Source organism: Caloenas nicobarica, chromosome 17 (genome assembly GCF_036013445.1).
Source record: "Caloenas nicobarica isolate bCalNic1 chromosome 17, bCalNic1.hap1, whole genome shotgun sequence".
NCBI classification, from domain to species: domain Eukaryota; kingdom Metazoa; phylum Chordata; class Aves; order Columbiformes; family Columbidae; genus Caloenas; species Caloenas nicobarica.
This window is the reverse complement of record NC_088261.1, coordinates 4,015,479-4,035,704: the sequence shown is the minus strand read 5'-3', so window position 1 is coordinate 4,035,704 and position 20,226 is coordinate 4,015,479. Positions and strand designations below refer to the sequence as shown.

The window sequence follows — 20,226 nt, the reverse complement described above, 5'->3', positions numbered from 1 at the left end:
CAAAGGCATGCAAATGGTCATTGTCTTTTTTTTTTTTTTTTTTCATCAAAAATACAAAAGCACCCACCACATCCTCCAGCTCTTGCGGCTGTGTTTTGTTCGGAGCAGAGCCGTGGTCCTGCTGCAGCTCTGCTCTTCCTCCTTCTCCGTGGAACAGCTCTCAGCTCCTGATGGCAGTTTGAGCTTTGTTTTTTTGTTTTTTTCTATCTTTTTTTTTCTTTTTTCTTTTTTTTTTTTTCTGTAGATACACAGAATTCGATGATTTAAAAACCAAACCAACAACGCCCCAAAAATTCAGTGACTTGTGCCAAAATTCTTAGGAGGATTCCTCGAAATGTCCTGTTCTCGCCTTAAATTTTTCTTTTAAAACAAGCTTCGTTCTTGAAACTCTCTCCTCCTCTTGCGCTTTAGTTGTCTCCCCACTCCGTGAATTTTGCTGGAGGGGAATGAGGTAGTAGACTTCCCCCTTCTCCTCTCTGCTCGGCATCTGGTATCCTTTCCCATTCCTTCTTGTGACTTTTTTTTTTAACCCATCACTTGGACAAACTCGTTTCCAAGAGGCGGTGAAGTAGAAGCATGCGTTCCTTCAGACGGCGCTCCAGAGCAGGCTGTCCAGGGCTGCCCACCTACACTGTGACAATTTTTTGTTGCAAGGCTGAAAGTAAAAACCCCAAAAGGAAAGTTGTCTTCCTCCTCTTCGAGGTATTTGCATGCTAAAACGTCTTCTAGGAAACTGTAAAACAAAGAGAGTCTTAGGGCAGCTTCCAGCGGTCACAGATGTTTCCCTGATGCTCGTGGTTTGGGCTTTGAGTGTTTCTGAGGTTCCCATTTGAGCTGCGCTGCCCATCGGTCATGCTGGTTTTGACAAGCGTGTTTGTGTTCGGGAAGTTCCCCAAACACTTTGGGATTGCATTTCTGGGCAGGTGGATTTATGATCTGAAACCCTTTGGTTTTTACCCTACAATACAACACGCTTCTAAACCCACCGCAGCCTTTGCCAGGGCAAGACCTTTCACCAGAGGGACCTTGTATGGTCACCACTGCACTATTGGCCAGCACAGGGGGGACTTTCTGTTCTGGTCATTGGAACTGTTTGGGTTGCTCCTACAAGGAGCCTGTTCTCCGAGATGGTTTTTTATGTGTGTGTGCAGCTGGTGATGGTCAAACCAGCCTGGACCATACAGGTGCTTAGTGCCCTGGCCCTGCAGTTGGGTGGGAATGGAGCACTGCCTGCGCTGGGGGGGTGGTGGGTGGTGGGCAAGTGTGTCCTGGGCTGGAGACAGGAGCCACGTGAGGTTCCTGTTCTAGCTGGGCTGGGGAAAAGAGAAGGAGATGTTACCTCTGACGCTGAGTGCAATGTAGAGCACGATGATGATGGTCCCCAGGATAATGGAGACAATGCTGAGCAGCCTGGCCATGCGGCCGAGTCGCCGGGCTCCGTCCATGTCCCCTTGCTGCCCGCTGTTCCTCGACTGGGGGGAAACAGAAAGAGGCTCTTGAGAATGGTTCTGGGTGACTCTCTGGCTGTAGTCCCCAAAATGAGAGCTGCTGCGTCAGCGGGGAGCTGGATCTGCTACCCTGGGCTCTCACAGGCTGCCACACGTGTCCCCGTCTCAACCTGGGACACCGTTCTGCTTGCCCTGAGTGGGAGCTGGACTGGCTCAAGTCTGTCTTTTGTTGGAGCGACTGAGAAATACCCCAGCAGGGGACAGGAGGCACAGCACAGCCAGCAGCTGCCCCTCCCTGCCTCTTCCATGGAAAACCCTGAAATTCTCGACTTTATTCTCCAGACGAGCTCGCTGCTACGGGGCTGTGTAGGGGTTTGCATCCCCCAGGGCACCCACTGCTCTTGTGCAGCTCACGTACAGGACAAGCATCCTGCCTCCATCTTCTGCAAATGTATGTATTGAGAAGCGATGTATATTGCAAGTTTAACTATCCTTGACAAACTGAAAAAGAAGCAGCGGTGACATTTCCATAGCAGCACGTGGCCCCTTTGCTGGCCAGTGGAGCTGAACGTGTGTGTGAGAAACGGGCTTTGACAAAGCCGGCAGGAACTGCTGGCTTTCGTCTTGTGCTGGGATGTGCTTTGGTGCCTCTGCATTACCCTGAATTTCTGCATCAACGTAGATGGGTTGTGTTCGCCATCTCTGTTTTTAAATGCGCTCCTTCTACAGTGAATTCCTGCTCTTGTGTGTGCTGTAGGGAGGGAAGGAATAGCCCAGATAGCGTCTCTTTTCTGCTTCTAGTTTCATTGTGATTTCCCCTGCTGCTCTATTGATTTCTTCAGGCAGCTCAGTGAAAGCTTTTCCTGCTCTGTAACTAAAAGAAAGGGCTCTCTGGCTGTGGCAGGGCTGGGGCAAGGTGCTAGCAGGTGCCTGGAAATTATCGTGTGTGGACTCAGTAAGGAATGAAGAAAGATCCCCAAGAGTTGGAGCTGGAACGGAACTTGCCTGGACCTGATGCTGGTGGGCACTGGCATCTTAACGGGAGGCTCTCAATGGGATAAATCACAGCGGTCCTTGTCTTTGGGAACAAGTGGCAAGCCAGAGTGGATGGAGAGCACAACTGGGAGCTTCCCTTGGAAATTTTGCTTTTTGCTGCTCAGTCAGGGCTGGCCACTCTTGGGCTCAGCAGAGATTCCAGCTGCAAGGGGCTGGAAGGGTTGAGCGGGATTTGAGCTTGCACTCAAAGGGGAAGGACATGAGACCGGAGGAGCATGGGCTCGCCGACACCTTGCCTGGTGCCTGATGGGGCAGCGAGGGCAAGAGCAGCCTCCACCTGAGCTCACCACACACAGCAACGTGAGGACCAAGCACAGCTCATCAGAAAAGGTTTAATACACTGATGCATCGTAAACTTTCAGAGTAAGTGATTAAATAAGAAATGCTCTTGTTCCTTGCTCTTGTAATTGGCAATCATTTGGTTCCCATGTGAAAAATACTGAAGGTAAGAATTCCTGGTGAAGGAGAAGCGTTACGGCTGAGAGATGAGCCCAAAGTGCTGCCCAGCCTGCCGGAGTGAGTGCGCTGGGCTTCCTGCTCTTGGCCGAGGAGGACCCAGCACTTAGCAAAGGGCAGCTGTGCAGTGCCACAGCAAGGTTATTAGGGTGGAATTACTCACCATGCGTCAGCATTCGCTGTGGAGAGGCTGGAGCCCCTCCATCAGCAAAACAGGAGCCACCTGCTCGGGAAGAGGCAGACGGTCTGCAACCAGCGCGGCTCTCCGGACCGAAAAGCCTTCCTGAATTCATGCAGAGCCCTTCTGCCTCCCGTGAAGCTCATCGGGAAGGGGGTTTAGAGGGAAGGAAATTTGATAAGGAGTTTGAAAGTCCATTGGTAACATTTTCATCTGGTTGGAAAGGCTTGGAGCAGGGGGAAAGAAAAGCAATGTAGGCTGGGTGGAGGGAGCAGGGCAAGGAGAGAGCCCAGCATACAGGTCTATCACCTTGATCTGGTGGAGGAGTCAGGAAAAATCCCTTGATCTCACTGAGGATGGGGTTTTGTATACACTTTAACTGCCTTGGAGCAGTTATTCTTTCTTTAGAGGTGCTTTTAAGTATTTAACATTTTTATGTGGGCTAAAGGCTTCTTCCCCTGCCTGTCTCCAGCCAGCCTGCCTCAGCTGAGCTGGGTCTTGGGACAAGAGGGAGATCTGGGGCAGCTCCCCAAGCCCTGACCCATGTGCTGGCTCCTCCCTTTGGAGTCTGGCTGCCAAAGCTGGGGAAACTCTGAGTTAAAGAAATAAATATGCTAGTTGAAAAGAGTTAAAGATGGAAGTGTATTAAAACAATCCCGCTTTCCTTTCTAAAATGTGTATCTCAGAAATAACTGTGCTGGAAAGGGTCTCCTGTTAAATGTTGGTGGGTTGGTTTTGGTTTTGTTTTTGAAAAAAGAAAAAGAAAAGAGTCAGGAGGCCTAACCAGCACTAACCATGAACCATCATGGAGAATTCAAATGAACAAACACTTGATGTTGCTACCCCATTTCCCATTCATCCTGCTTTAATACCACTACCCTCTTGGCAGCACCAAGACCAAAAGGTCACCAGCCCCAGCCCAGGCTGTGCACTGGCTCCTATTCTATAGTGCCCAGGTAGGTAAAATGCAGCTTTGAAGGTTTCCAAGTAGTAATTTCAGTTTGCGCCCCCACGTAAATAACGTAGCGGAGCCTCAAACAGGCAGCTGCATCCCTGCAAACATCCCGCTCTGCTCCCGTGCCACCCTCTATAACTGCGTCCCCACCGCTGACACCAAGAGAGCTCAAGACCTTGTTCCTTCTGGTCTCGACAGTACGTTTGACAGACAATATCCAAATCCATGGGATTCAGCCAAAAGCCTTTTTTCATTACAGAGCAGGAGGTGACAAAATGAAGCTTCATGGGCTGGTGGAGAGTGATGGGGGGGAACGCAGCAGCGCAGGGACTGACCGTATCCCTGCCCTGCTCACTGGCAGCTTTCAACATTTGGGGGTTTTGTTAGGCTCAGGTTTTTGTAACAAGTGTCATATTTTTGCAGAGTATGAGTTAGATTGCAGTGAAATATGCAGTTTTAGCTATCCTCTAGGGAAAAATATATAGGCTAACGCATTTGATATATTTATCACTATAGCTCCTGGAAGTGTTTACTGCTCGTTTATCCTGAACAATTACGAAAAATACATCAGCATTGGCATGGGGTGTTTAGCAAGCATTTGTTACTGTACATATATTATTCATTGGTGTGGAATGGTTTGATTACAGCTCTCTAGTATCACTAATCCCATGTTTTGCTTTCCACATAAAAACATGAACATCTTGTTTATTAATCGAGACTCACCAAGGCAGAATAGCTCAGAAAGGCTTGAGGGCTACGAGGGAGCGAGTCGTGTGTGTGTGCCAAGGGACTCGGTATTATGGCAGAGTATTAGAAAATCTGAGGACCTTAGAAGTGGGGCTGGAAGGGCAGGTTGTGCCACAGCACCCACAGGTCCAGGTAAGTCTGGGTGATTCAAAAGAGTCGTAAATCTTCCCTCTTTTCAAACTGTTATCTGTTCAAGTTACTGTTCAGAAGGGGTTTTTTCCCTAATAAATCATCTAAGTCGTCCTGTTGCAAATGAAGGTAATTGCTTTTCTGTGCTAGTCCCAGGGATAGAGAAGATGAATTGTTACCTTCTCTTCCCCCACAATCTTTCCCAATTTATGAACCGGCTTTGAATGCTCTCTGCTGCCTTTCACCAGTTACTCAGAATAAATCATTAATCCTCGACACTTGCATTTTATTGAAGAAAACATTCTGAGAGAGGTATAAGTCAACATCAGACTTAGATAGATGACTGTGCCATTTAAAATGAGTAAGGATAGTTTGACTTCTCCCACATCTTTTGGGCATGACAGTACTTATTTTGGACACCAAGTGCTGTGCAGTATTGCTCTTGGCATTACTTTATGTTGGTTCTGGCTGGATTTACCTTTGTTTTTCATTTCACCTCATTTTTTGAGAGTTTTAGGTGCTGGTAAGTGACCTCTCTGCTTCTTCCCCTGATGTGGCTGCACTTTGGGGAAGGGATTCGATAACAACACTACAGCATGTGTGTGTGTGTGGTACCTGGCCCTGCCCTGCACGCCCCTGAGATGGGTCCCACGGGGCTGTGCTGCTCTTGTGTCCATCAGCCCCCCCTGCTCCACCTCGGGGAGGGACCTGAACCCCTTAGTGCAGCCAGGTCCTCGCTTGGTCAAGAAAATGCATCCAAGGGTCAGTGGAGGAGCCTCCAGGTAACTAATTTCCAGGAGACCAGCATCATCAGGAACAGGCTGGGGGCTAGAGTAGATCTTTTTTTTCTACCTCTGGCTATGGGCCCTGCTGGGATCTGAGAGAAGCTTTTGAAAAATGATTTATGAGACACTGAACCCAAACGCATTCATTTGCTTTCTTTTCTGCTTGCTGCTTATTACCCAGTAAAAAAAAGCTGTCATGTGCAAAAAGCATTGACTTAGGGAAGAAAAATACAATTACGGAGCTAAAGGAATGTCAGCACATTGTGGAAAGCCCCCCCTGCCCCCACCAGGCACCAGGAATCATGAAAACCTGATTCCTGCTCAGATTTATGTGTGATCAGGCACTCCTGGCATTTATTCTGTGGGGAGACCTAAGCCTCTGGGAGCCTCAGGGGACACTAGGAACTCAATTCCTCGCTGATGTAAGGAGGGGAAACATCAGCCGATTCCCCGAGAGCTGCTCCTGCTGGCAGGAGGACCCAGCCAGATGTTTCCCAGCTCCCCAGGATCAGCACAGAGCAAGGATCACTCTGTCCTGCTCCGCTAACCACGCAGGGGTCCATGGCTGGCATCTGGGGGGGGTGTGTGGGATGGTTTAGGCATGGCCAGGACTAGAAAGGGCAGTGACAAATCCAGTATCCCATGGGACAAGGAGCAAAGGGGCCAGAGGATGCACACCGGCTACTAATGTGCTGGGTGCGCTGGAAACCTTGTCCAGAAGAACACGCTCATCTGAGTGTGCCTTCTGCCTCAGTGGACCCACAGCGCTGGGCTCGGGCACCCTCTTTCCTGGCTCTGGGTGGGCTCTGTCAATGCTGTCAAGAGCCTTGGGAGCAGCGGGCAGCCAGAGTGTCATATTGCCTTGTTGGTCCTGCCTCCCTTTGGGTTTAACACAGTAAATACACACCACTCCCTCCTTGTCTAGCAGTATTAACTGACTCCTGCTCTTTTTTTACTGTTTATTCTTCTACTCCATGGGGCTTATGTGGCCCACGGCACATCCCCACTGTGCTGGAGGCTCTAACGCCTGCAACGGAGAGTGTGAGAATCTATTTTGCATGAAGGCTAATGTGGCTGGAAAATCCCCGTGAGAGACCTTGTTTATTACCATGGATATGCAATACTGAGCTGCTTTCCCTCTCATTGCAGTGCAAAGCCAAACAAGGCTGGCTGGCTTCCCTGTATGCTGCCTAAACAGGCTCTGCCACACAACTGTACGACGCAGATGACAGCTGGCACTGGCAGAAATGATGATTCCTCCTCAAAATGGAAACTGGTCTCTCTAGAGGGCCTTCTGTGGCAACCGCCAGTGCCTGCCTTCAAGTTGTTGGTGGTTTTGGGGGAAGTGCTAGCTGCAGGTGCCCCTCAATGTATTTCTGTGTAGTAAGCAGGTAATTGCTTTCCCTGAGATGATTTTCAAAGAAAAGATTTGCCTCTGCTGCAAATCAAGGGCATAAAAGGTGCCCAGGGGCTGTGAAAGCGGTGGGGTGCACTGAGGGGTAAGGGGGTGGCTGTATTTGCAGGGCCATGCTGGCTGAGCCACCTGTACCTGAGATGGGTGGGAGGCCGGCCAGCTTTTCTTCTCCCCTGCTCTGGTGTTGATGTATTTGCTGAGGTGTGGGGGGAGACATTTAATGGAAAAAAATTGCTTCTTCAGGGCAACTGAAAGAGCTGCAGGTGCAGCCTGTCCCTTTGAAGTGTCCGATGGTAGGAACCAGCCTCTAGTCAGGGTTTCCCCTGTGCTGCAGGGCTGGGCTCGGCTCTTGGGAGATGCAGAGGGAGGTCCCTTGTCCTTGCCTTGCCTCAATTCGCAGCTCCTTTCCGGGGAATCCCGGCAAGGTGCTCTGGACCATCGCCTGGCGGCAGGGACCGGGCTTCCCGGAGCCCTGCCCTGGGTGTGCCCGGATCCCATCCCAAGTCCCAGACCATCCCTCTCCATCCCGCCGCCTGTCCCCCGGTCCCCGCCAGCTCGGAGAGCCCCTGCCCGCCTCCACCCGCCTCCCTTTCCCGGAGCCCGATCGAAGCGTCCTGCGAGAACCGCGCAGCGGCACAGCCCGGCATCTCAACGGGAGCTGGGCGGGCTCCTCCCGCGCCGCTCCCGCCGCGCCCCGGTCCCCGCCGGTGCAGCACCGCGGACAGCTCCGGTCCGCGCTCCGGTCCCCGCTCCGGTTCCCCACTCCAGCCGTCGAGGGCGGTGGCGGCGGCGAAGGGAACCGGGCGGGTCCGGGCGCCCGGCGAATCCCGCACTCACCATGATGGAGAAGACGAGGGCCACGACGTTGATGGGCCAGACGGGGCAGAAGCAGGAGAACATGGCGAGCAGCAGGTAGTCCCGCGGGCGGCCCTGCTCCGGTGCCGCCGTGCTGGTGGCCGTGGAGGAGGCTCTGCCCAGGCTGAGCCGGGACGGCGACAGCGGGGCCGCCTCCAGGTGCCCGACCGACACCGACTTGTAGGCGAGCCCGTGCCCGTTGCGCTCCGCCTCGGCGGCCAAGGCGGCCGTGAAGGATTTGGAGCCGCGGAGGCCCTTCTCCTCCCGGCCCTCGGTGGGCGCCAGCAGCTTCTCGGTCTCCTGGAAACGGGTGGGCAGCGCCGTGCCCGAGCCCGGGCCCGAGCCCGAGCCCCCGGGCGCGGCGCCGCCGCTCGCCATGGCCCGGCGGAGCGGGCTCGGAGCGCGCCCCGCCGCCGCCGCTCTGCGCTCGGGGCCCGCCGCCCCGCGGGAGGCCGTGCCGGAGGAGGGGCCAGCCCGGCTCAGCCCCCGGGGCAGGATCGGGACCGCGGACCGCCCCCGGAGTGTCCCCATTCCCGTGCCCCCCCGCCCCCGGGCCGCGCTCAGCCCCCGGTTCAGGCGGCGCCGCTGCCCCCGGGGATGCTGACGGGGATGCGGCGGGGCGGAGCGGTGAGAAAGTCGGGGCTCTGTCCCGCCCCACCGACCCCCCGCTCTTCCCGCTGCAGCGGTACGTGAGAGCCCAGCCCTGAAGGGGCTTGGCTGGTGCCAGCGGGGCTCGGTGGCCGCCTCCAGCTCCGGAGGAGCAGGGGGATGCCGAGGGCATCTTGCGCTGGGTGCTGGTGCACAGATCCCTGGGTTCCTCCTGGCTGAAAGCCTTTCCTGGGCATGCTGTGTGGGTCTCTCCCTGCCCTCACTGTGCGTGGGTGACCCTGGAGACACAGCAGCTGGGGACAGGGATACAAAATCAGTGACAGACACAGTGTCGCTACATAAGACCTGCAAAGGAGAAGGGGTGCAGGGGTGGGTTATGTCCTATAAAGCAAATAACAGCATCATTGGGAGCGGGGGATGCTGTGAGGGGTGCGAGGAAGGACTAAAAAAAAAACCCACAGAACCTGGGAGCCTGGCAAAGGAGGATGTTTTCCACCCATTCTGTATTATGCTTCAGCTCCAAATTTGTCAGGGATTCCTGTGGCAGTGAGTGCCATCTACGGGGCACAGCCAGCACCTTCTGTCTCTCCCAGAGGTGCCCAAGGAGCCTGCTGCCAGCTGGGGACTGCTCCCTGATGCCAAACACTGCCCAGAGCCTGCCAGGCTGCTGCCACCCCCCGGCTGCCCGCCTGGGAGTTATCCCATCCCGCAGCCTCCGGGCAGAATTAGGACTCAGGTTTTGTAAATGGGAACGGGAGAGCGATGGGATGACCCTGCCCTGGGGGGTGTCGCAGGGTTATGCCTTTCTCCCTGCTCCTGCCTCTCTGGCCATCTGCTTCCATCTGTCTTGCTTTGATCGACCACCAAAGCCGGAGGTAAAACCTGGAGATGTGAATTTGAGTAGAGAGAGGGTTTTGTGTCTGGTTTAGGGCTGGGTTTTGCTTAAATCTTTGAATTCTGGTGTTGCTGGGCTCTGAGTCCCCATGTGGTGGGTGCTGAGGGGCAGAGCAGGAGCATACGCTGCTCCAGGGAGAGCCAGAGCAGGGGAAGCCGCCTGGCACAGGGATACTGTTGGGAGAAGCAGGATTCCTTCAGCGGACATTGCTGCAGGCCTTCTCCTGGCAGGGGGAACATCTGTTGGAGATTAAAGCCAAGATGCCTCACACCATCAGCACTTTAGAGAGGCTCCTTTGCTGAGCAAAGAGCTCTCCCTCCCGGCTGCTGCTAGCTTTCCTCTGCTCATTGCCCAGCTCCCTTGTCCCACCGGGGATTAAGCGAGGAGGAGGAGGAGACCCTGGGGAGGGACTGGCACACTGGAGTGGAAGGTTGAGCTCGTCGTTCCATTATGTGGCCCCCAGCAGGGAAAGAGCTCAAGCTGTCCTTGTTGTGTTGGCAGCCAGTGCTGGGGCTTGGCTGGGAGAACGGGGGCGGGAGTGGAAGGGCTGGAGGAGCTCCGCAGGGGCTCAGCACTGCGGGAATCACATTGTGATTTACCCTGTCCAAAAATCTGCTGGTTGTTGTGTGTGCGGCAGTAAAACCCTGCCTAATTCCTGTAGCAATTCCATTTTGCTGAGCCCTGGGCAGAAGGGAGCCCTCCCAACTGGTTTGAGCTCTCTGAGCTGGAGAGAAGGGACCAAAGGGGCCTTTCAGGTAAAATTCCCCCTCCTCCTTCCCGTCAGGGCTGGCTGGGAGCACACCATCAGCCAGTCCCACCAGAGCCACCTTGCTGAGATCGGGAGGAAACTGCAAACGGATGGGTGGGTTTTATGAAAGCCGACATCTGTCTCCCTGCCTGGCCAGGGCTCACAAATCTACTGAGCACAAGCGTCTGCAGCAATGAGCTTAGCATCAAAAGTCCCAGGGCGCTAACATTTTGCTGTTTCTGCTCCCCTCCTTAACTGGCAGGAGCCAGAGTGACCAGCCAGCCAGGGGCTTTAGCGTGATCCCCGTGGTCCATCTGTCCACCCCACCCATATTAACAGCCAGTGCTCTGGTGTTGGGTTTTAAAATCATGTTTTCTCACAGAGCAAGCAAGAGAGAATAAATAGCAGTGACCATCAGCAACAGTGAGACCTCACAACAAGAAACCCAGAGCTGGTGCTTCCAGAGGACTTTCCCCCTTCCTCAGTTTTCCCGCAGAGCGGAGACCCACAGCCAGGCAGCACCGGGGTCCCGTACGGCATGTTGGGGTCTCACAACTGAGCTCTGCATCCCACAGCGCTTCTCTCTCGCGCAACATTCCCTTCCTGCTCCCCCCATTAGTCCCGCAGATGCATTACCTTCCCGGCACCGTCTTGCCGCCCCAGCCCTGCAGGTCAGTGGATGGGGAGGCACTGCTGGTGTCCCCAGCTCTGGCAATAGCCCAGCTGCCAGGGAACCGCTCCAGCCAGGGCATCTCGCAGGCTGCCCATGTATCTCTGCTGGCCTCGGAGCCCGGGGTGCTGGGTCCCGCTGGAGCAATAGGCAGGGCTGGGCATGGAGCGATCCTCCTTTGGGCTCTCGTAGTGCTGGAACTGCTTCTCAGGGGAAAATGTGGTGTAGAGAGGGGACGGAGGGCAGCGCTGTGAGCCGGCAGCACCTGCACAGCCGGGCTCCCAGGGGAACTGGAGGTGGCTGGTCTTCATCCCTGGCTCCCGCACAGGGACCCCAGCCCGGCCACGGCACTCGGAGTGGGCACAGGGCCAGCAGCGCCCAGCGCCATGCAGGGACAAGGACAGAGCTGTGATCCTGTTGATGGCTCGCCGAAGGGTAGCGATTTTGGAAAGCCTTTTGCCACCGAGGTCGTGTTTAAGGGCCAGCCGCAGAGCGTTGAAGGCTTGGTTGTAGTCCAGGATCCTCTTGCGCTCTCTGACATTGGCAGCCATCCTCCTTGCCTTGGAGCGCACCGGCCTGCTCCTCTTCCTCACCTTCATCCCTTCAGTGTCCCCCAGACAGGTGGCTGCTTCCCTCCCATGGGAGACCCACAGACCCTGCCCATAGCACGCCTGGGGTGCAGCCCCCCGTTCCAGCTTCTCTTCTGAGCTGTCGAGTTCTGGTGCTGTGCCTTTTCCTATGGCTGCTCCGGACATGGCTGTGGTGAGGGGGAGCGGGAGAGGTGCTGCTGCGGCCCTGCCTCCTGTGAGGTGTGGGAGACACTCCCCCAGGGACACGCAGATGCCTCTAAAAACCCCATGGTGGGGCTCGTCACGTGGCTCCTTCCCGACCCTCCTCACCTGCCTGCAGGTGCGCTGCCTGCTGAGAGGCGCACGGCGAGCCCTGCCTGGCCTCTGCCTGCAGGGGTGCTCCTCAGCACGGTGCTGGGCTGGAGCGTAGGGTGCTGGTGCTGGGGTGCCCAGAGCTTGCGGTGGGATGCTCACTGGCCCGAGGGAGGGAGAAGCACCTCCACCAAGCACACAGTGCAGTGGGTGCTTTAGTCTCTGCTAAGAGTTTGGTCACTGCAGGAGTCCCCCATGCTGCTCTGCCCTCTTCTCCACTGGGCAGGCTGGCGGCTCAGCCTGGGCCAGGTCATCCCTGGGTTTTTCTATGGTGCCATGGGGCACAGCCCCACGGGGCATCACCACCCTGCTGCAGGGCTTGGGCTCTGCTCACCCACAGTCACTGGTGCTGCAGCATTTCTTTTATTTCCCAGCCAGAGGAAACTGAGGCATGGAGTGACGAGGTTGCTGAGGAAAGCAGTGAGCCTTGTGCTTGGGTGCAGGAGAATACAAAATGACTCCTGCCTGAAGAACAGGGCTGGAGCACTGATTTGTCTTCGAGACAGCAACTCAGGGCTGCACCCGGTGAGCTGGGAGCACCGGTGGGCAGGGAGGTCAGTGGGTGCCTGGGCGGGAGCCCCCCCGGGAGCCAGCGGAGGAATGCGGGGGCTTGGCACGCCTCTGCCCTGCAGAGCAGGAAGCAGGAATGTGGCAGGGGGGACTGGGGCAGGTGATAAAACAGCTAAAGTGCTACCTGCCTCCAGAGCCTTCCTGTCCCTTCCCAGCAGCGGGGAGCCCCGGGGGGCAGAACTGTCTGGGCTGCTGCTGCTGGGCCTGCCCAGCACTTACTCTGGGAAGATGATGCTGAAAGCAGCTGCTTGTTCTCTGCATCCCCAGGCTGGTGGGACAGAGGGACTTGCCAGGTGCGGAGGCTGCAGGAAGGCCAGGTCTCTGTCCTCCGAGCAGCACGGGGCTGCCATGTGTGTTTGCCCATCACTTCATTAGCGAGAAGTCACCAAATAACTTCCTGTGCAAGCAGTAACATGTTGAAAAATGGCCCAGGAGTGGGTCTGACAAATTGTTGGGGTGGCTGGTGCAAAAGCAGAGCCCCAGAGAACATGGCCCCCGCCTTGAGCCATCTCTTCCTATCTGATTGTCCCATCTCATGTTTGATCAATAGCTACAATTAGTGGGGGGTTATTTGTCTATTGCCCTTCTCGGTTTTTGGCTCTTTGATGTCAGGGCTAATTTAGGTGCCTCTGCTGCAGGAACCCAATAAATCAGGAGCCAGGGCCTCAGGGAGAGGGGAGGACCAGGCAGCAGGACTTCAAAGGAAGGTGAAGCTTACAAATATTCTTGAGCACTCACCTGTGCTCACTATGGCCCTCTTGTTCTCCCCTGCAGCCTTCTGGCCACCCAGTCTTGCTCTGCACAGGAGCAGATGCTCCACCAGCCACTGATTTACAAAGTGAGCTCTGCTCAGGAGCAAGAGGCTCTTTGGGATGCTTCAGGATGGGCACACCAGGCCCACTTAGAGACACACCTGTCCAAAGCCCAGCTAAGCAGGACGAATCCCTGTTGCGAGGACATTTTTGCTAGTGTGGGAGGTCAGGAGATGCAGTACGGAGCAGATGCAGACGTTGCTGACCTGGGCACAGCCCTGTGTCCCAGCCGGGGCGATGCTTGGGCAGCGATGAGGGCAGAGGGCAGGCAGCAGCTTCCAGGAGCCCACCAGGCAGGGCAGAGCCCGCTGCCCCATCCTGCCCGCAGCCCCCGGGAGCTGCATGGGTAGCGCTGCTGGGGACTCCCAGCATCTCGGCTCTGGGCAGCACTGGCCCTGCAGGGATCCAGCCCCAGCTCTTGGAAGCGGGCAAGATGAGACCATAAATCATGGGTCAGAGGATGCCACCTGCCGCCTGTAATTAGTGTATCCCGCTGGGCTGTCCCCACCTTGTCCTGGATGCTTCCTATCTAGGTGCCCATTACAGGGTGGGAGGCCAGGAGGAACGCCCACCCTGGCCCTGCTCCCTTGGCCCCTGCTGATTTATCGCGGTGTGCTGGAAAGATTTATGGGCTGAGACAGGGAGCCAGAAATGTGTTGTAAGGCTCTGCTGGGCCTGTCTGCCTGACAGATGATGAAAGAGCTGTAATTATCTGTCGCCATGCATAAATCAGGCCACTCATGGCACCCCCACTCCTCCTTCTCAGCCTCCACGAAAGGGTTTGACCCCCGGGGATACCCCACCTCTCCAGCATGTGTTGCATGGGACGTAGGGCACTGATGATTGCTGGGCACCTGCCCATCCTGGGCAGCATCCTCACAGCTCTCATGGGTCCCACAGCCCTGAGGAGTGTTTTGGGTGTCTTTGCCCCATGTTTTGTGTATCTTTGCTCCTAACACTGCTGCTGAGTAGGGGCTGCAGCTCCTGCAAAGGGCCCCCGACTGGCCGCCTCCCTCCTCCATCCATCCAGCATTCCCAAACTGCTGCTGCTTCCAGTTGAGAGCTACTGGGGCCATTTAGGAGCACAGCCCTCACTGGAGAGGAAATCCTGATGGTGAGGTGGCACAGGCTGGGGAGGCTGCCTGGCTCCTGGCAGTGTCCCAGCACCATCCATCAAGGCTGCACTGAGAAGCACAGCTTTGCTGAAGAGAGACCACAGAGAGGGAGCCCACAGTGGCCCCCTGGCAGCAGAGCTAGGGACTGGCACGCAGGGAGGTGCCCACCCCTGTGCAGCCCCCTGCTCTCGGGTGCTGATGGAGAGGAAGGAGGAGGTGGTTGTTGCGACACTGCCTGGGCCCCGTGGGTAAATAAATAGGGTGCTTTGTTCCTGCTGGGACATGGCCAGGTGGCACAAGGGACAGTCTTGTGAGTCATCCACAGCCAGCCACAGCGAGGGCCCTGGGGGAAGGAGGGGGAAGGCAGCTCCCCGCAGCCACACAGCCACTGCCTCCAGTACCCCTCGAGGTCCTGCACCCCAGCATCTCCCATGGCACAAGGGAACAGCTGACCCCACCCAGGGCATGGGGTTGGAAATCACCATTGCGGGAGGCAAGAGTGAATGCGCTTCCCTGGCAGCTTAAACACAGTGGGCACACGTGTTGTGGCATAGAGCGGGCAAAAAGCCTTACGTAGGCCTTAGTCACCCACCGCAGGAGTGTTTGCCTGTCCCTACATCTGGTGGGAATGGTCCATCCGTTCTGAGACCGACAGGGCAGGCAGAGCGTCACTGGCCTGAGGATGAGAATGGCCAGGAGACGGGCAGAGCTCCATAGCAAAGGCCGGGGCACACACTAGCTGGGGGCACAGCAGCTCGGTGGCACAGGAGCCACCTCACGCCTTCAAGGCTCAGTTGTTCTGGCTCGGGGGCCAATTTCTTGCAGCGCGTGGGATCGTTTGTGCCATTAGCTGTCGTTTTGTTAACTGCTCTAACGCTGCCGGCACCATACGCTTGCTCGTCTGCACAGCATCCTCTGGGCCACGTCCTGCAGCTCCTCCAGGGAGACCCAGAAATCGGGATGGAGGAACCGAAGGTCCAAACAGCCGGGAATACAACACCCCCCCCCCCCGCACCCCGCTCGGGCTCCCAACGTCCGTCACATTTGAAGCCAAGGGAGCTCTTGCGCTGCTCCCCGGGGAGCGAGCGGCAGCGGCGGAGCTACCGGGCGCAGGTGCCCCGGCCTCTCCCTCCACCGGGCCGGCAGCCGCAGCCGAGCCGGGGGGGGCGGTGGCCGCGCTGCTCCCCGCCCCGGCGGGGCCGTGCCGAGGCGGGGCGGGCCGGGGGCGGGCCCCGACGTCAGGCCCCGCGGCAGCGGCGGGGGGCGGAAGGCGGCGGCGGCGGCGCAGGGGGGAAACTTCGGGCCGGGGCGGGGGGATGGCGGCGGGCGAGGCGGCCCGGGCGGACTTCGCCCGGCACTGGCAGGCGGAGTTCCCGGGGGAACCGGCGCCCCGCATGGAGCTGGGCTCGGTCCGGGCCATGGAGCGGGAGCTGGAGCGCTGCCGCCGCCACCTGCGCCGCCTGCAGCGGGCGCTGGCCGAGGAGCGCTTCAAGGTGGGCTACCTGGAGGCGGCGCTGGCCCGAGTTCCCCCGCCACCGCCGCCGGCCCTAGCCGCCGCCCCCCGCCCGCCGCCGAGCCCCACCGGCGGCCCCGAGGGCAGCTCCCCGGAGGGAGGCAGCGGCGGCAGCTCCGACGCGGAGGACGCGTCCTCGGCAGGTGGGTGCCGCGGGGGTCCCGGGCCACGGCACGGCCGAGGGGGAGCCGTCCCCATCCCGCGTCCCAGGGCATCCCACAGGATCGACGAGGGTGTCCCCAGCCCCTGTGCTCTCCCCGTTTCACGGTCAAGGGCATCCCGTGGCCGAGGGCACTGCCAGCCCTCATGCTGGCCATCCTGAGCTGCTGTGCCATGTCCATGGCACAGTCAAAGGCACCCATACCCCATGCCATGCTGCTGCTAAGGCCATCCCGAGCCCCTGTGCCATCCCTGTCACACAGTCCGTGCACCCTGTGCCATGGTGTGGCAGAGGATCTACTGGTCTCCCCAGGCTGTCCCCATCACACAACCAGGGACAAGCCATGCCATCACATGGCTGAGGCTGCCCCAAGCCCTTGTGCCATCCCCATCAAAGAGCTAATGCCACCCCCAGCCCCCGTGCTGTCCCCATCCCACCACTAAGGTCACCCCAAGCCCCTGTCTCATCCCTGTACCACTTCTGAGCGCAGCCTGTGCCAAGACCCCGTCGTCGGGCATGTGAGGAGTGTGGGTGGCTGGCCAGTCCCCTGCATGTGGATCTTGGTGATGTGCCGCTGGCCCAGGAGCCACCTCTGGGGCTGGGACACTGCAGGAGAGTCACTTCCTCTGGGTGTGGCCTGGCTCGCTGGGACACCTGTGCTTGGGTGACACCCTGTGATCTCTCATGGAGAACTCCTGAGCAGAAGCATGCCAGAGTGCTGAGGTGTCTCAGAGTGGTTCTCTGGGTGGATCGAAGACAATATTATTTTGCAACTCGTTTTGTGGCGCTGAAGGCGCAGCCAGCTAGCGCTGTCACCCGTCACGCTGCCCTACTTCCAGCGGCCTGGAAGTTGTTATTGCATCAGCTTTAATCCCGGTTCAAACAGAGTCCTGACAGCTGAGGAATGTCACTTTTTATGCTGCTAATTCTGCAGCTGACTTGAGTTAATTTTGTTCTTGCTCAATTGTCTGGGGTGGCGGTTTTTCCCCAAGGCCGTATCGTGCTGGTTTAAGATTGTCTGGCTAGCAAGCACTCTGATGTTGAACCGTGCTTAATATTTAGCGTAATTTATATTTATTGCATTAGTCCACAGGGCCAGGGAACAGCTCTATTTCGGTTTCACCTTCCCAAGCTGCCTGGAGGTGAAACATCCAAACTACATGGCTGCTTTGGGTGTTGTCTCCATGCCAGGTTCGCTCACACATGTGTTTCTGCCCCTCTGCGGTCAGTGGGAACATGGGAGCCTGCTCCCAGCCCCATGGCAAGGACCGAGAGTGTTCCATTTGTCACCTAAAAGAGTGACCCCAAGCCCCTCTCCAGCTCCCCATCAGTGGGCACCCATTGTGGTTTTTGGAGAGCTGCTCAGCAGCCGAGTAGGCTTGAGTGTGTCAAAGTGACCAAGCGCAAATCTTGCACTCGGATCTTGCATTTTATTTACATCTGGGTAATGCTCCTGAATGTTTCCAAACACTCAGGATTGTGCAAGGCTCTCTCGGTCCGGCCTCATTGAAGGAGCTTCCCTGGAGCACAGGGTTGCGGCGTTGTAATCAGGAGGGGTCCTCCAGCCACGGTGCTGTGCTTCGAGGTGGCTGGACCAAGACCTTTGCAGCCAGTCAGGGTGAATCTTTTGGGCAAGACCTTGAAATCCAGTGTTGTGTCTGCTGGGATTAAATGTGACCTCTTCCTCCTTCTCCTCCTCCTTCCCCAAACGGGTTTCCATCATGGTCCCCAGCTCCTGCGCTCATCCGAGGAGGCAGCATCCCCTCCACCGAGCAGCCAGCTCCTCGCCCCATGGCATGGCCGGGCTCTGTGCGGAGGTCGGCTGATGGCGATGAGCTCTCCCCAGCCTTGTCCCAAGCCCTTCCCGAGCATCAGCACTTTTCTTTGTTGCACGTTATAAGGGCGCCTGTGTGCACTGACGGCACTGACATTTAAAAGCAGAATTTGAGAGTACAGTAAAACACGTGCGGTTGTTGCCTGGATCCCCTTTTCTCTGGACGGTTTGCTAACTTAGTGCTCCCATTGTTTTCTTCTTGCTTCTCTTTATTTTTTTCACATACAATTAAAAATTCCTAACTGTGTTGCTGTTTCCTTCTCCCACCAGCAGTTCGGGTGGTGTGTAATTCGGTCATGCTGCTCTGTCTGAGGTCCCTCAGTATTTCAACATGAATTTTGGAGCTTAACAGTGCTGTGGCTGAATGTGATCAGTCCCCAGCCATTTCACCATAACCTATGGCAGCATTATCTGGACAGCAAACGAAGGCATGTTGAATATTATCTTTATGAGAATTACCAGAGAAAGACAGTGGCTTCCTTTAAGCAGCTTGTGATTAATCTGATTTAAAGCAAAGAAACCTGCAAAATGCCCCTGTTTGCAGCTATTGCATGAGAGCAGCGCGTATGACAGCCAGATACATGATCCTGGCATCTGAGATAACGCCTGTGCCAGCTCATCCGGGACCAACAAAATCTGAGTGTCAGCGAGCAGATGGCTAAAACGAAGCGTGGAAAGGACTAAAATTCCCTTCATCTCGGCCGTCACCTGTCCCTGTGGCTAAACACGCAGCTGGCCTCACAGCTGAGTATGCACGGGGCTGCGCTGGGAGGTGGTTGGGGTGCAGCGGTGCTTTGGCTGGGTGCTGCCTCCATCCCTTCCCTTTTGCCATGGCACAAGTTTGTGGTGAAGGTTCTGGTGCTGTGGGTTGGTACCCACAAGGAAAGGGTGAGCTGAGCGGGTGGGGGATGACTGTGCTGGTGACCGGGAGGAGTGAGATGTTGATGCTTCGTGTAGCCAGGTAGCGCACACAGAAGTGGAACGAACTCGGTGTTGGGTTTCCCTGCTTTGCCCTTGGGAAGTTGAGAAAGACGCTGGCTTTGCCGTGGAGCTGGGATGCTATGGGAGCTCCTGAAGCTCCTGTGGAAGGCTGCTGGGTTCGGGACCCTCCAGCCTGCCCTATGGAGCACCTTGTGTCCCGGAGACACGAGCTCTGGGGTGGGGAGCACTGACATAGCTGGAATAGTCCGTGATGGGGTTGGCTGGTTTATCTGGTTATGGCAGGATGCTGTGGCTGAGAGCTGTGCCATAAATGAAATCCCCAGCTCTCTGTTTAGCTGGAATTACAGTTTCTGTCATGGAAAGATCCTGGAGTCACGCGGGCTCTTCTGCTCGCCCCGCCACACTGCTGGTACCTCAGGAGATGGGAAGGGAGGCTGCGGGCAGCAGTGGGGTCCCTGCCTCAAAGGGTGGTGTCGGTGTGTGCACCAAAGGGGGTGGGACCCTGGGGCATCTGGAGTCCTCAGGGCATCGGTGGACTCGTCCCCGTGCACCCGGTGTGGGGCTGGATCACCGTGGGTATCATACCGCGGGCTCCTGGTGTGACTTGGGTAAAGGCAGGACTTGTTTTTTCTGCTCCGTCCCTGCTTTCAGCTTGTGCTACTGCTGGCAGATACATGATCCTGCAGAAGTGGCATCTCTGTCCTGGAGAATCTCCTTTGTGGCGCAGCAGTGCTGTGGGCAGGACTCTGTCCTTCTGTCCTGAGCCACCCTTGGACCCTGCTGGTTCCTGGTCTATTTCTTGAAAAAAATCCCATAAAGCCCCAGCAAAAGAATAGAAAATAGTGAGTAAAGTCCAGAGTTTATCCCGGTGTGTCTCTTTCTGTCTGAGGTAGGTCAAGGCATGCAAGAGGCGAAGGAGCGGCGATCCCGAAGTGGGGAGGTGCATGAGTGGGACTTGTCCCTTCCTGAGACCGCATCAACCTCCTCTGTGTCCTGGTTTTTGTTTTTGTTTTTTACTTCTTTATTTTTTTTCCCCACTGTCGGAAAGTACTTATTTGGCTCTGAGGATGCTGCAGGTTCTTCTTCTGGCTGGGGAAGGCCAGGCAGATCTGCTGTGTTTAATTTTGTCTGCTTAGGGGAGAACAAAACCACAGCATGTGTGTGTGTGTGCCTGCTGGGGACCTTTGAACCGTCTCCATCTGCTCTGGGGCCTGGTGGTGTTTTGGGAGGTGGCATTTCTTCACGAACTCCCCTGATGGCAGCGTGACAACAACCCCTGCATGATGTGGAGCTGCCTCCCCAGAGAGCTGTGCTGCCCGAGCTGAGGACTGAAGGGTTAATGCTGGGGCAGGTTGGCACTGTTAAAGAAAATCATAAATAAATGCAAAAGTTCG

At 56.6% G+C, this 20,226-nt stretch overlaps 3 protein-coding genes across 3 annotated transcripts in view; 1 reads left to right on the top strand and 2 right to left on the bottom strand.

Annotated features, from left to right (window-relative positions):
* Positions 1-287: 287 nt before the first annotated feature.
* On the bottom strand, positions 288-8,554 carry TRARG1 (trafficking regulator of GLUT4 (SLC2A4) 1). The gene is made up of 3 exons (XM_065647169.1): positions 8,006-8,554; positions 1,340-1,472; positions 288-733 (listed from the first exon to the last, which is right to left on the bottom strand). The coding sequence occupies exons 1-3, from the start codon at positions 8,552-8,554 to the stop codon at positions 726-728; spliced, it is 690 nt and encodes a 229-aa protein (XP_065503241.1). The 3' UTR covers positions 288-725.
* A 2,393-nt stretch (positions 8,555-10,947) lies between these two features.
* BHLHA9 (basic helix-loop-helix family member a9) lies at positions 10,948-11,700 on the bottom strand. Its single transcript, XM_065647400.1, has one exon. It carries the CDS (start codon positions 11,698-11,700, stop codon positions 10,948-10,950), a length of 753 nt encoding a protein of 250 aa, XP_065503472.1.
* Positions 11,701-15,941: 4,241 nt separating this feature from the next.
* The window catches only part of ABR (ABR activator of RhoGEF and GTPase), a 39,968-nt gene continuing 35,683 nt past the window's right edge, over positions 15,942-20,226 (top strand). The window contains exon 1 of the mRNA XM_065646816.1: positions 15,942-16,039. The gene's annotated coding sequence lies outside the window, so the exon portion shown is untranslated. The remainder of the gene's footprint in view (positions 16,040-20,226) is intronic.

What these genes read in the sequence shown, in the direction of transcription:
- TRARG1 (XM_065647169.1), bottom strand. Translation starts at nt 8,554, where the DNA reads ATGGGGACACTCCGGGGGCGGTCCGCGGTCCCGATCCTGCCCCGGGGG. An exon ending in CCCTCGTCTTCTCCATCATG is followed by an intron (nt 1,473 to 8,005) that starts GTGAGTGCGGGA and finishes GTTTCCCCCCAG; the next exon opens with TCGAGGAACAGCGGGCAGCA.
- BHLHA9 (XM_065647400.1), bottom strand. Translation starts at nt 11,700, where the DNA reads ATGTCCGGAGCAGCCATAGGAAAAGGCACAGCACCAGAACTCGACAGC.